At 40.0% G+C, this 12,995-nt stretch overlaps 1 protein-coding gene and 1 long non-coding RNA gene across 5 annotated transcripts in view; one reads left to right on the top strand and one right to left on the bottom strand.

Moving 5' to 3' along the window:
* ehmt2 (euchromatic histone-lysine N-methyltransferase 2) overlaps positions 1 to 12,995 on the top strand; it is a 16,317-nt gene extending 3,322 nt beyond the window's left edge. The window contains exons 8-26 of one of the 4 annotated variants that reach the window (XM_086014094.1): positions 306 to 392; positions 4,798 to 4,934; positions 5,887 to 6,030; positions 6,104 to 6,423; positions 6,709 to 6,942; positions 7,051 to 7,133; positions 7,257 to 7,363; positions 8,067 to 8,189; positions 8,274 to 8,375; positions 8,883 to 8,987; positions 9,229 to 9,383; positions 9,510 to 9,677; positions 10,100 to 10,244; positions 10,327 to 10,404; positions 10,490 to 10,605; positions 11,605 to 11,691; positions 11,776 to 11,854; positions 11,919 to 12,094; positions 12,363 to 12,995. In XM_086014094.1, coding sequence (XP_085870220.1) covers positions 306 to 392; positions 4,798 to 4,934; positions 5,887 to 6,030; positions 6,104 to 6,423; positions 6,709 to 6,942; positions 7,051 to 7,133; positions 7,257 to 7,363; positions 8,067 to 8,189; positions 8,274 to 8,375; positions 8,883 to 8,987; positions 9,229 to 9,383; positions 9,510 to 9,677; positions 10,100 to 10,244; positions 10,327 to 10,404; positions 10,490 to 10,605; positions 11,605 to 11,691; positions 11,776 to 11,854; positions 11,919 to 12,094; positions 12,363 to 12,540 — 2,624 coding nt within the window. In that variant the 3' untranslated portion in view covers positions 12,541 to 12,995. Of the gene's footprint in view, positions 1 to 305; positions 393 to 2,427; positions 3,094 to 3,132; positions 4,189 to 4,797; positions 4,935 to 5,886; positions 6,031 to 6,103; positions 6,424 to 6,708; positions 6,955 to 7,050; positions 7,134 to 7,256; positions 7,364 to 8,066; positions 8,190 to 8,273; positions 8,376 to 8,882; positions 8,988 to 9,228; positions 9,384 to 9,509; positions 9,678 to 10,099; positions 10,245 to 10,326; positions 10,405 to 10,489; positions 10,606 to 11,604; positions 11,692 to 11,775; positions 11,855 to 11,918; positions 12,095 to 12,362 lie in introns of those variants that run through there. The other 3 variants (XM_086014093.1, XM_086014095.1, XM_086014092.1) reach the window with 3 other exon arrangements.
* LOC147132470 (uncharacterized) lies at positions 1,202 to 2,798 on the bottom strand. The gene is made up of 3 exons (XR_015082032.1): positions 2,358 to 2,798; positions 1,615 to 1,657; positions 1,202 to 1,513 (listed from the first exon to the last, which is right to left on the bottom strand). It is a non-coding gene; the product is annotated as an uncharacterized LOC147132470 (long non-coding RNA).

Raw genomic sequence — 12,995 nt, 5'->3', positions numbered from 1 at the left:
TAATGCATTGATCACTGTGAAAACATTCTTCATGAAATCTGTTTAGCATATTAACACTTATTATTATTAACAGTACAATTAGAAACTACGTTTTAATTTGGTAGTTGTCTCTTTCTTATCACTGCAGTAACCAATGCCTCATTTTTTTTCTTTACACCAGCATTTATGTAAGGTGCATTAAAAAGTTCAACTTTACTAACATAGCATGTGGGACTAGAGCTATTTTTAATTGTGTTGTGTCCCAAGAATATCACATGAACAACAGCAAACCACTTATTCTGGTTTGTGCTTTTGACGTGTTTCAGCTGGAAGGTCCAATGAGTACACAGAGGTTCCCTTAGATGCACTTGACATCGTTGCCGCTGACAGCCTGACACTCTCGCCTCATCATGGTAGGTTAATAGAATTTACGGCATATACATCTTATGTCCTGGGAATCGACCGTTCAAGACATGTTAACATTTCCATATTTTAATCCTTGTAATCCTGCAATGTTTTTCAGAGTGAAAGAAAAATATAGTAATATAATAAAAAACAAAAGCAGAACTGAAGAACAGTATGCCTAAAATTCACAGTGGTTTACAAAAGGCAGAGAATTTATAACCGCTGACGCACAATTTCTCGATGTAAGTTTTACCCAATGTCTTGTTTTGCACAAAAGTGGGTTCCCCAGACAGCAAGAAGTATTTCATAGGCGACTGGAAGGACACCGTCGCATATGAAAAATGTCCACACGCCACATGAACTCTTCTAAAGCTAAACCATGTGTCTACAGTTTTTCTCAGTTGCTCTGGTACGTTTCTCAGATCATGGAAATTCTCAAAACTACTTGTTCACATAATTGTGTCGTGTGCACAAAAGAAAACCTTTTTTTGTTCCTTTAACCATTTTACAAATACTTTGGCAGATCCATGCCAATGATTATGTACAAGTCTCTGCTGTTTCCAACATTATCAATTGCTTTTGTCATGTTGATCATAATTTACTATTGAATAGTCTCTCACCCTCAACAGCATTTGGAAATTAATTCATCGCATAAGAATATTATTCAGGATGACTTTTCATTAGCCTTTTTCTTTCCAGTTGAATCTTAACTTTCACACAATTTCTTGAACAACACTGATGCATATAAGTACAGTACTTTTACTGTTGCCTAAAACAGGGACCGTGCAGAGAGCATCAGTGGCCTTTGTAGTCTGGGTGGTACAATACAACTTTATTTGTATAGCGCATTTCATAACAAAGCACTTACATTACAATAACAAAATAGCAATAATATAACAAGTGAAAGCAATAGATTAAAACCCAAAATACTATATGCAATAGACAGCAGAAAACCGCCTGGTCTGCAGACAATGCATTAAGTGAGAAAAACACACACCACAAACACACATCCACAGCTTGAGAATCCACACTAATATCTTCTCCCAAAAAACCCTCAAGTTCGCTCTGCATTTCCAAGTTCTTCTCACTCATATCCCTTTCAAGTTGTTGCCCTAGCAGTTCCTGTTAACTGCCAAAGACATACATGTGAGACATGAGCGATAAATCATACATAAATAGTTCAAACATTACCTAAGAAAAAATATAATTTAGTACTGTTCACCCTCCTACCTCTAGTCATATTGTCGTCCTTGCTGCTTTGCTGCATGTGCACCTTAAAACATAATAATAAAAAATTTAATTAAAAAAGAGCCAAAACCATAATGTATTATACTATATATGACTTCATTACATGTTGTCACACATTGTTATTCTATTCAGACAATACAATAGTATCATCAATTAATGACATAAAATTGTTTTTATTCGCTGTCTGTTGCATAGTTGCTGAAGTCAAACAAAACATTTTCAATGCAAAGGGGATGATGTGGTTCTATAAAATAAAAATCAAATTGAAATATCTTTCCATAATTTTGCAGAAAATGGGTAATCCTTCACAAAATAACACTCCGTACCCACATGTATTTTGACCCATTGTAAACAAAAGAGGAACAAAGGAAAAACTTGCATGGATAATACATATGCATTCTTTCAAATTACACTTCTTTCCCTTAATTAATCAACTATTTTGTTGGCAAATTCCAAACCTTTATCGAGTTAAGAAACAATCGAGATTTAACGTTTTTGGTCTGTCTATATAATGTCTTTCTTATTCCATAATATCTAGGTGCTGAGAAATATAAATCAGCAACCACGAAATAAGCATCCGTTTGGTGCGTTTTACGAACAGGAAATTAATATTTAGCGGCTAACGTGGCTAGCCACGTAAGATAATATAATTAAGTCTACTTGCAGATGCACGGTTGCAGATTAACGCAATTTACCCGTAATTCCATATTGTTATTTTAATTTACCTATAACATGACAACCGGTTGTGACTCCATATTCTTATGTCGCAAAACAAATTCGGTTGCTGCTGGCACTTTCGACATTTTCAGCTCATCGAGCTTCCGTTCATCGTGGTCCCCCATGAGCGTCGAGATAGCCACACGCCGTGCATAACATTCTTTGTTTTTGTTACGCGAACGAGTACATAAAAGGATTGGATTTACTGAAATATAGGAGATGGGCATCATGCTCTGCAGTGTGAAAGCAGTCTCGTTACTAGACGGCAGAAACGCCCACACGAGAATTTGTAAAATATCTTGCGCACGTATGTAAATATTTATAATTCCTGAGACTACGGTAAGTAACGTAACCTAGCCGCTAATTGCTAGTATCAATGTCCCAATTTATTTCCTCTACCGCCAATTCACAACTCTCAATTACAAAAAAAAATGACCAGGAAAAGGGCAAGTTACTCAGCTGCTTTTAAATGGAAAGTGATCGCTGTTGCCGAATCAGAAGGGATCAACAGTGCGGCCCGGAAGTTCGACCAGAACGAAACTAATGTGAGATTATGGAGGAAATCCAAGGAGAAGCTCCAACAACAAAAAACACATGTAAGAGCTTCAGGACGTGGGAAAGTAGCCCAGTTTCCAGAGATGGAGAAAGAGCTGTTAAGGATTGTAGTGGAACAAAGGGCAAGCGGCTGCCCAATAAGCACAGTTGGACTTCGTGCCATAGCCTTGAATGTCATGCGGGATAAAGGTAACCACAAATTCAAGGCATCATCTCACTGGTGCCACCTTTTTTTGAGGAGGCACGGCTTCTTCGTTCGAGGCCGAAAAAAACTTACTCAACGTCTCCAAACGGACTTTGAGGATAATTTGATGAAATACAAGCAATCGATCATTCAACTGAGAAAGGAGCATAGATATGACAACAGCTGCATAGCAAATGCTGTTCAAGTACACCTCACCTTTCATCCGCCATGCATTCAAGCAATCAATTCAAAATGTAGAGAAACAAGTATGATGGAAGTGCACCGGGAACGAAAAAAATTACTTTACTGTAATGCTGTGGGCGCCTGTGGAGATGGGACTAAGATGAATCCATATGTGATCTTCAAACAAAAAAATCTCCCCAAGGATTGCCAGTGGCCCAAGGGCGTCATAGTGAATTGCCACCCAAAAGGGCTGATGGATGAGGTGCTCATTAAGGACTGGCTTAATTCATTCTGGTGTAAGAGAAAGGCACTCAGTCGCAAAATGCTGGTGCTGGATGCCTTTCGATGCCTTCACATGCGAGCCATCATCGATATCCTAAATGAAAACAGCACTGACTTGGTGATGTATCCTGGTGCCATGACTGGGCAGTTGCAAGAAATAGACGGCTCGTGCAATCACCCTTTGAAAACCCACATGGAGCAGAAATGGTACGAGTCGGGGACTCTTTCATTCACCGCTGGTGGCAATGCCACAAAATCCGAATTGGAGCGAATTACCGCATGGATTAAAGAAGCATGGGATGTAGTTTCCCCTGACATTATTTCAAAGGGATTCCAAAAATGCTGCATCACAAACGCCAGGGATGGCGCAGAAGAAGACATACTGTGGGATGATGGGACATCTGAGTCAATGCAGAAGCATGACAAAGATAAATATTACGATGACAAACTTGACAAAATAGTCAAAGATGAATTCTTCAGTGACTTAATGGATGAAATAATCAAAGATGAATTCTCTGGTGACAAAATGGACAAAGTAGTCAAAGATGAATTCTTTGGTGATTTACTGGACAAAATAGCCAAAGATGAATTCTACAGTAATGAATCAGATGTACTGAGTCGTCCTAAGTGTAAAGGTGAGTCAGAGGAACCTGACGTGGAAATTTAATTTCCAGTAGTGCATAGATTGCCCCATGCTCAAATGTTTGTTGCTATTTTAGACAATGGTAAAAATACATTGATTGCCATGTCAAACTCTACTTCCATATTTTAACTAGTGCCATTCAAATACCGTACTTATCATTGGACATTGATTTGAGTTGACTGGAAAAAAAGCAGGAAAAAAACATTATTTATTTTATTTTGAATTTATACCATTAATTCAATAATAATCAAGCAGAATTCGATTTTACACTGACAACTGCATTTGGGCTTTGCTCATGAAGTGGTGGTTCCAAATGAAAATACAACAAAAAGACCTCAAGACAAGCCATTACGCTTGCTGGATTAGTGTGGGGATCATGAAAACAAAGTCCAATTATGTACGGTTACATATTGACATGTAGCGCCAAAATCTCTTACTGCTAGCCAAAATCAATTTGTGGCTGTCATGTCTTAATTCACTGATCCGATCAATGACGTCATTGTTTACAGATTACAGGCGATAAAATCCCCCAAATCGGGTAAACCGTTATAGCCGATTGGATCGGTGGAAAGTCTAAAATTGCGGTATGTCTTGGTCGCAGAGGGAAGCGATGGAGGGGACACGGAGCGGCTGGAGGAACTTCCCCTTTGCAGCTGCAGGATGGAAGCGCCCCGTGTTGACAGCACCAACCAGCGCGCCAGCAGACAGTGTATGGCCACGGAGAGCAGCAATGGAGAGGTTTGTGGCAACTTTCTTGGGGTATGATGCAGCAAAGTCCAAGATGAACATGAGAATCGAGACGGTTTGACAAAATGAATTTTCTGTCAACAGAACTGACCTGTCCTCATTTTAGCATGTTATTTTTTACGCAATATTGACCAATTTAAAGGGAAGGTCAACCCAAAAAATTTTTTCAACATGGCATTCTGATTAATTTTGCGCTTGTGGAACGTAAATTAAGCAGCAAAATACACTCGTTTTTAGCCATCTCTGGGGGAGGCCATTTTGTCTTCTGTCGACTGAAAATGACATCACAACTGCTCACAAGGACCAATCACGACTGACCTTTTTTCTGAATCTGAGCCGTGATTGGTCGTTGTGAGCAGTTGTGATGTCATTTTTAGACGACAGAAGACTAAATGGCCGCCCGCAGAGATGGCTAAAAACAAGTGGATTAACACTTATTCCACAAACGCAATATTTATCAGAATGCCCCGTTTCATCTAGTGGGCTGGCATAGAACATATTCTTGAAAAAAAAAGTGTTTGTGTTGACTTCCCCGTTAAAGCGGTGAAAATAGCTTGAGAAAAAAACTTCAAACGCTCATAATGTTCAAAATGTGAGAAACTCGCATATTTCCTCGTTCTGTGGAAGGAGGTCGTGCAGCGTAATTGTTGCCTTTGTTGAATATCTGGATTAATTTTTAAGACAATAGCCTGTGAAAATAATGAGGTTAGACAGATTTTAATAGGCTTGATTTGTTCAAATCGATCGTATGAGCCGTCCATGGAGGTATGTGCCTGCAGATTTCCTAACACCAACCGTTTTTTTTTTTCTTTTTAAATTTCCGGAAAAGTTGCCTTTTTGAATGTGAATCATCATCCCATTTTGTTCCATTATGCAGCTTAAGTCATTTCCAATAAATCACAGGCTATCTTTGTAACTGATATTCTTTTGCTCAATCCGCCAGCTGAGGCCTTGCACCAACATGACGATCAAAGGAGAGACCATGCGGCCTTCTAGCCGGGTGCCCCTTATGGTGCTTTGTGACACCCATCGCTCCCACATGGTGAAACACCACTGCTGCCCCGGTTGTGGTTTCTTTTGTGTAGCGGTAAGTTGTCAGCACCTTCCATCATCTTTACATCAGGGTTGTTTATTTGTCCATCCCAATTTTCTTCTTCAAGGGAACATTCCTTGAGTGCTGCCCGGATCAGCGCATCGCCCACCGTTTCCACCGTGGGTGTGTCACGGTCCTCGGGGGCGGGTGTGGCAGAACAAATGGCGGAATGCTTTTTTGTCCCCACTGTGGTGAGGATGCCACTGAGGCTCAAGAGGTCACCATGCCTTCCTCGAGCTCGGCAACAGCTTCCGCGACCATGGTGGTCACCATGTCAGCGTCCTCCACCACCACACCATCTTTGCCGCCGTCTGCCCCTTCGGCGCCCTCTCTCACGGCCTCCACAGGAGGGATGAAAGATGGGAAGATGCCCGAAAGGCCCGTGAGGTAAGGTTCCATTCAAAGGCTAGCCTTGAGGAACTGTGATGTCATTCATTTACGGTTGACAGAAGTGACAAAATGGCCGCCCTCTGAGTTGGCTAAAAACGGCTGGATTTTACTTGTAAGCTCATATTCCACAAACGCAATATAAATCAGAATGCTGTTTTTACACTACTGAAGGTACATAGAACATATTATTGCAAATCATATTTTTATGTGACTTTAAACTTGATTGAAAAAAAAATCCTTTTCATATATACAGTACCTCTTACCATCAACTGCCTTCACCAGTGCACGTATGCGCAGCCATGGAATGGCGACACTCACCGTGGAGCAACAGCAGCCGCCTCAGCCTGTGCCCTCAACTGCATCCGTCACCACCGTCCCTCCTCCTGAGGAGGGAGTGGACAGCGTGGGGCCGTCTGTGTGTATGCCAAATGGGAAGCCTGTTACCCCCAGTGCTCTTCCACCAGGGCCCAGCAGGGCGGCGCTGCAAAAGGCTATTCTCACACAGGATACTGAAAGGTTTGCTCTCAAGTACAGTATTACTCTTTTTTTCAACTAAAGTTATAGAAAGATTATTTTCATGTTGGCATTGCAAAAAAAAAAAACTTTTTTTTTTTCCCCTGCTAGGAGAAAGAAACTAAGGTTCCACCCACGCCAGCTCTACCCTGCTGCCAAACAAGGCGAAGTCCAGAGAGTTTTGCTCATGCTAAGTACGTCGAAAAAGATCCTGTAAACTTACAATACAATGAACCTTTCGGGACGGTAAATGGTTTTGGATACTTCTTTGTAAAAGTAAATGTTACAGTTTGTCCATAATGTTTTTTTTATCCAAGTGGAGGGCATTGACCCCACATACCAGCCTGACTCCCAGAATCGACGCTCTGCTCTGCATGCTGCCGCTCAAAGAGGTCTTTTGGAAGTCTGCTACATACTTCTGCAAGTGTGTGAGGCCATTATTTATCTATCCATCCAGCTGTCTGTCTGTCTACCTTTCACCACAAAGTGCAGGTTTTTATGATTAAAAAAAAAAAAAAAAAAAGATTACGTCAAGATGTATAATTGCAAAACTGTTTCCACCGTTGATGGGAGTTGAGGGAGTTAAAACAACCCAGACAGATAATGTGATTACAAAGCCGCGCTTCCATTCATTCCAGAGAGTTTCAATGTTTTTTTTCCTCCAACAAACAACAAAACCACAGTTCCCTTTGACTGTTACGGTGGTGTAAATGGCAGACAAAACCTACTGGAACATCTGAAATTGCCATGGAGGTAATCGGAGGCACTATAAATGGTGACAGGTGTGTGATAACTCCCATTTAACCCGAATTTGTTAAGAGAGGCCTTGCACCACTCATCTCAGTCATTTTAATTTTCCCTCAGGAAAAGATTTCAATTTATTTTCCAATCGATTTATACAAATTATAGGTCACATTAATGGTAGAAAAAGTGAAATTATTCATGTTATTATCTTTTTTTTTTAAATATGACAACAACAGACGTTTGTACAGGGGTGTCTAAGACTTTTTGAATTAACTATCTAGTATATCTATAATATTTTATCTATTTCATTGATCTCATCTGATTTATCGATTTATCTTTCCCACATTTTGTGTATTGACGAAATGATGATCTTTTACTGACAGGCGGGTGCTCAAATTGACGCTCAGGACAAGGACCTGAGAACGCCTCTTCTAGAAGCCATCGTCAACAATCACGTAGAGGTGGCTCGGTACCTGATCCAGAATGGGGCTTGCGTCTACCATGTTGTGTGTATCACGTGTAGATCTAAACTTTTGTATGTGTGATCAAGACTTATTTAACTTTTTTTTTTTTTTTTTAATTTCTCTCAGGAGGAGGATGGATATACTGGTCTCCACCATGCAGCCAAACAGGGCAACCTCGAAATTGTCAACATACTGCTGGAGACGGGACAGGTGGATGTAAATGCACAGGTAAAGAAGAAGGCATAAAAGCTGCTGAGCTGGCAAATAAAGTACAGGGGCTCCTCGATTTAAGACGTATTTCCGTTCCCATGGCTGTGACGTAATGTGAATTTGTATGTAATTCTAGGCTTTAAATATTAAGCAATCAATTGAAAAGCATTAATTGTAATGGCGCCCTGTATCAAAGAATTCCAAGACTTTTACCGCAACTTTTTTTAATGCATTCAAACTCGATCAGAAACAAAATTCATCAAATTAATTCAATATTATACTTTCCTATCCCAAACACTTAATGGTTCTCAAATTGTCACTGTCTTTCTCTGAAAGAACATCAAAAGCAAAATGAGAGAATTTAAAACCGGTAATTGCGCAATCAGAAAACAAATCTATACTTTCAAATTAACCAATGGTATTCCAAGGAATTAAATTGACATCCACTTTAATCACATTTGTAACTCTTTTTTTTTTTTTAATTACCAAAACACCACGCTGACACCTTTTCATGGCTCATCTCAGGATAGCGGCGGTTGGACGCCAATCATCTGGGCTGCAGAACATAAACACGTGGAGGTGATCAAAGTGCTGCTGAACCGAGGAGCTGACGTTACCATCAACGACAAGGTGAAAATACGGTACACTACATGATTCAAGTGGTTCAGATTCATTCAATTCAGATCATTGCTTTTTTTTTTTCAATATTTCCAAAAGACTTTCACACCATATTTTACATTCCTTGTTTAAATTAACCAACCAAACCAAACCATTGAGAACAAAAATTGCAAGTTATGTTTGGAGCCAAGGAGACAACCAAAAACAATAAAAAAAAGACTGTTTTATTTAATATGTAATCTTTCCTTCTTAGGAGTTGAATGTATGTCTCCACTGGGCAGCTTATGCAGGGAATGTGGATATCGCAGAAATGGTGTTGAACGCTGGTTGTTCCCTTGCCTCAGTAAATGTGCATGGCGACACGCCACTCCACATTGCCGCAAGAGAAGGATACTTGGAATGTGTTACGTGAGTCACGCTCTAGCGGCATTATTATTCAGCTAAATAATCAAAACACTTCCTTATTCAATTGTCCATTTACCTGATGACATGACTTTTGAAAATAAATAATTGGGACCTTTGTTTTCAATTTAGGTTGTTTCTCTCGAGAGGTGCAGATATTGACACGATTAACAGGGAGGGAGACACACCTCTCACCCTTGCACGCTCCGACACACCAGTATGGGTTGCGCTCCAGATCAACAGGAAGATACGAAGGGGAATAACCAATCGCATGCTGAGGACAGAAAGAATTATATGCAGGTTGGCCTTGTTGACATTTGCAATGGAAATTTCATTCATCTCTCTTTCTGCTGCGGGCTGCTTTAATTGCAGTTTTTATTCAAACTCAAAAGACACATTTGTTACGTTTCACAACTGAAATAACTGGCAAAGGAAGCAAGAAAGATAAAAAGTTCAGATTTGTTATCTTTTTATTTATTTATTTATTTATTTATTTTTTAAGCCACATGTTGTTTGTCCTGCTCACTAGGTCGTTTGAGTGGCAAATGAGGGCACAACACTGATCTGTATTGAATACAAAATGCATGCAGTGCATTAGAAAGAAAGATATATAGCTCCTTCCCTTGCTAATAACGCGTCAACACTGCTTGTATTCTTTTTTTCTTTTCTTTTCTTTTCTTTTCTGTATACGTACGGTACTCATTATTGCTGTCCTGTCCCAGCGATATTGCCCAGGGCTACGAGAACGCACCCATTCCTTGTGTAAATGCAGTAGATGACGAAGGCTGTCCCTCAGACTACAAATACGTTTCAGAAAACTGTGAAACGTCAGCCATGAACATAGACCGCAACATCACACATTTACAGGTAAGATTTTTATTTTTTTTATTTTTTTTTCTGCTCCAAAAGAGGCAAAGCTGTTAACAACACTTGTCACACTTTTCCTCAGCACTGTGGCTGCACAGATGACTGTTCCTCTAGTAACTGCCTTTGTGGACAGCTCAGCATCCGCTGCTGGTATGACAAGGTAAACCAAAATGGATTTGGTTTGAGATCCAAAACTAGCGGAATGAAAATAATGTGTTTTTTATTTTTTTTTAATTTTTTAACAGGATCAGCGATTGCTTCAAGAGTTTAATAAGATCGAACCCCCCCTAATTTTCGAATGCAACATGGCTTGTTCTTGTCACCGTACGTGCAAGAACAGGGTGGTGCAGGCTGGCATCAAGTAAGTAAAACATAGACACTCACCTGCCACAAAATGAGGTACACCTTCTCATTCTATCGCAATCTAATGCAAACACTGCATCAAAAAGCGATACGTTTATATAGTGGTATTAATTTCAAAATGTTTATTACTGTGGTTGTAGTTTGCAGTCATTTAGAGCAACAATGCGTCATACTCGGTATATTATTCGGTTGCCTTCTTAGCTAGCCTAAAAGGTCAGCAATTTTTTTTTAAAGCGGAAGTCAACCCAAACATATTTTTTTCAAGAATATGTTCAATCCAAGCCCACGAGTTGAAACACAGCATTCTGATTGATTTTGCATTTGTGGGTTGTAAAATAAGCAGCAAAATGCACCCGTTTTTAGCTATCTCTGGTCGGCGGCCATTTTGTCTTCTGTCGACTGAAAATGACATCAAAACTGCTCACAATGACCAATCACGGCTGACCTTTTTTTCTGAATCTGAGCCGCGATTGGTCATTGTGAGTAGTTGTGATGTCGTCTTCAGAAGACAAAATGGCCGCCCCCAAATATGGCTAAAAACAAGTGCATTTTGCTACTTAACTTATATTCCACAAACGCGATATTGATCAGAATGCCCTGTTTCAACTAGTGGGCTTGGATAGAACATATTCTTGAAAAAAACATGTTTGCGTTGACTTCCCTTTTAATATATTGTGCTGAAGCAAGGATCAAACCTGCAGTTTTGTTATGTGAATTTGTGTTAGTTGTATGGGTTCTGACAGTCTGCTAGGCACATGGAAAGGTAGTTGGTGACTGCAAAGTATCAACAATTAGTTGACATTGACTTAAAATCTGGAGTCATTCAACTCCTACAATTTAATACACCAGATGTAGCCTAAGGGGGTAGCGTTAGATTTAGCTGGAGCGGCGTATAGCCTAAATATATTGCTGTTAATTGTGCACTTTTTAAAAATGTATTTGCTTCACATTCAGTGCACTGAAGTAAACCTATCAAATGTTCCTCTCCTTGCCTCAGAGTTCGCCTTCAGCTCTACAGGACAGAGAAGATGGGCTGGGGCGTTCGAGCGTTGCAGGACATTCCCCAGGGAAGCTTTATCTGCGAGTAAGAAGGGGACCGTCCACTCCCTTTCGACTTTTTTGCCACTGATAGTTTGATGTTAAAATATCCACGCATTTTTCCATACAGATATGTGGGGGAGCTCATCTCGGATGCAGAAGCGGACGTCAGAGAGGATGACTCCTACCTTTTTGACTTGGACAATAAGGTAATAATAAGCACACAAGGTGTCCTGCTCAATCGATCCCTAACACATTGTGTTTTCTCTGAAGGACGGGGAGGTGTACTGTATTGATGCCCGTTACTACGGGAACATCAGTCGCTTCATCAACCACCTTTGTGACCCAAACCTCATCCCGGTGCGTGTGTTCATGCTGCACCAGGACCTGAGATTCCCACGTATCGCCTTCTTCAGCTCCAGGGACATCCTTAGCGGCCAGGAGCTCGGGTGAGATGAGTTCAGATGGATGTCATCATTACACCCACCATTTGCTTAATCTCTCGTCATTTCTAATCTATTATTCCAAGTGAACAACACATTTAGCAGTAGGTGAATGGTGCCAAAGATGATGCATATTAAAACTGGTTTAAAGCATTTTTTGTGGAAATTACCATGTATTAGATAACTATACTTTTGGTTGTGATGCCTGTGCAACTGACTAGAGTCCATAGGTTTCCAATATATGAACGTAACAAATGTGTTTTTTTTCCCATAGGTTTGACTATGGAGATCGCTTTTGGGACATTAAGAGCAAATACTTTACCTGCCAGTGTGGCTCGGAGAAATGCAAACACTCTGCAGAGGCCATTGCTTTGGAGCACAGCCGACTGGCTCGACTGGAGGCCAGTCCTGAGTCGGGGGCAGACTGTGGGTTGACTATTCCCAGCATTTAATTACAGAAATAGGAATTTGTCTTTCATATTGTTGTTTTCAAATGCACGGTGCTTTTTACTTTCTTCAGTGGCACAGTTTTTCCACCAAACCACAGACTGAAATGCAACGTCATTGATCATTTCCTCGATGCTAAGACAACATGAAACAGTTATATCGAAATACCATTTTTGTTTACATACTGTATGCTTGTTGTTGAACAATGTATATTTGGCTTCAGTGTTAATCTATCATTGTGTAACCAATATTGTATATTTACTGTGGTGCCAAGAAACAAAGTGCTTTTTTGTACACTCTGGGAAACCAGAAATCCAATGGTTTGCATGTATTCGAGGCATAGCATATCCATTTGTGTTACCTTTTACTGTCTTTTATTTTATTTTTTACTTATATATATATATATACACATACATACATGCATACATTTGAAGTAATAAATTGTAAGAAAATGTTTTCA

This window comes from Filicampus tigris, chromosome 18, assembly GCF_054856515.1.
Source record: "Filicampus tigris isolate MCC_2025a chromosome 18, RoL_Ftig_1.0, whole genome shotgun sequence".
In the NCBI taxonomy this organism is placed as follows: domain Eukaryota; kingdom Metazoa; phylum Chordata; class Actinopteri; order Syngnathiformes; family Syngnathidae; genus Filicampus; species Filicampus tigris.
Note: the sequence above shows the minus strand (reverse complement) of the source record. Positions and strands in the feature narration are given on the sequence as shown.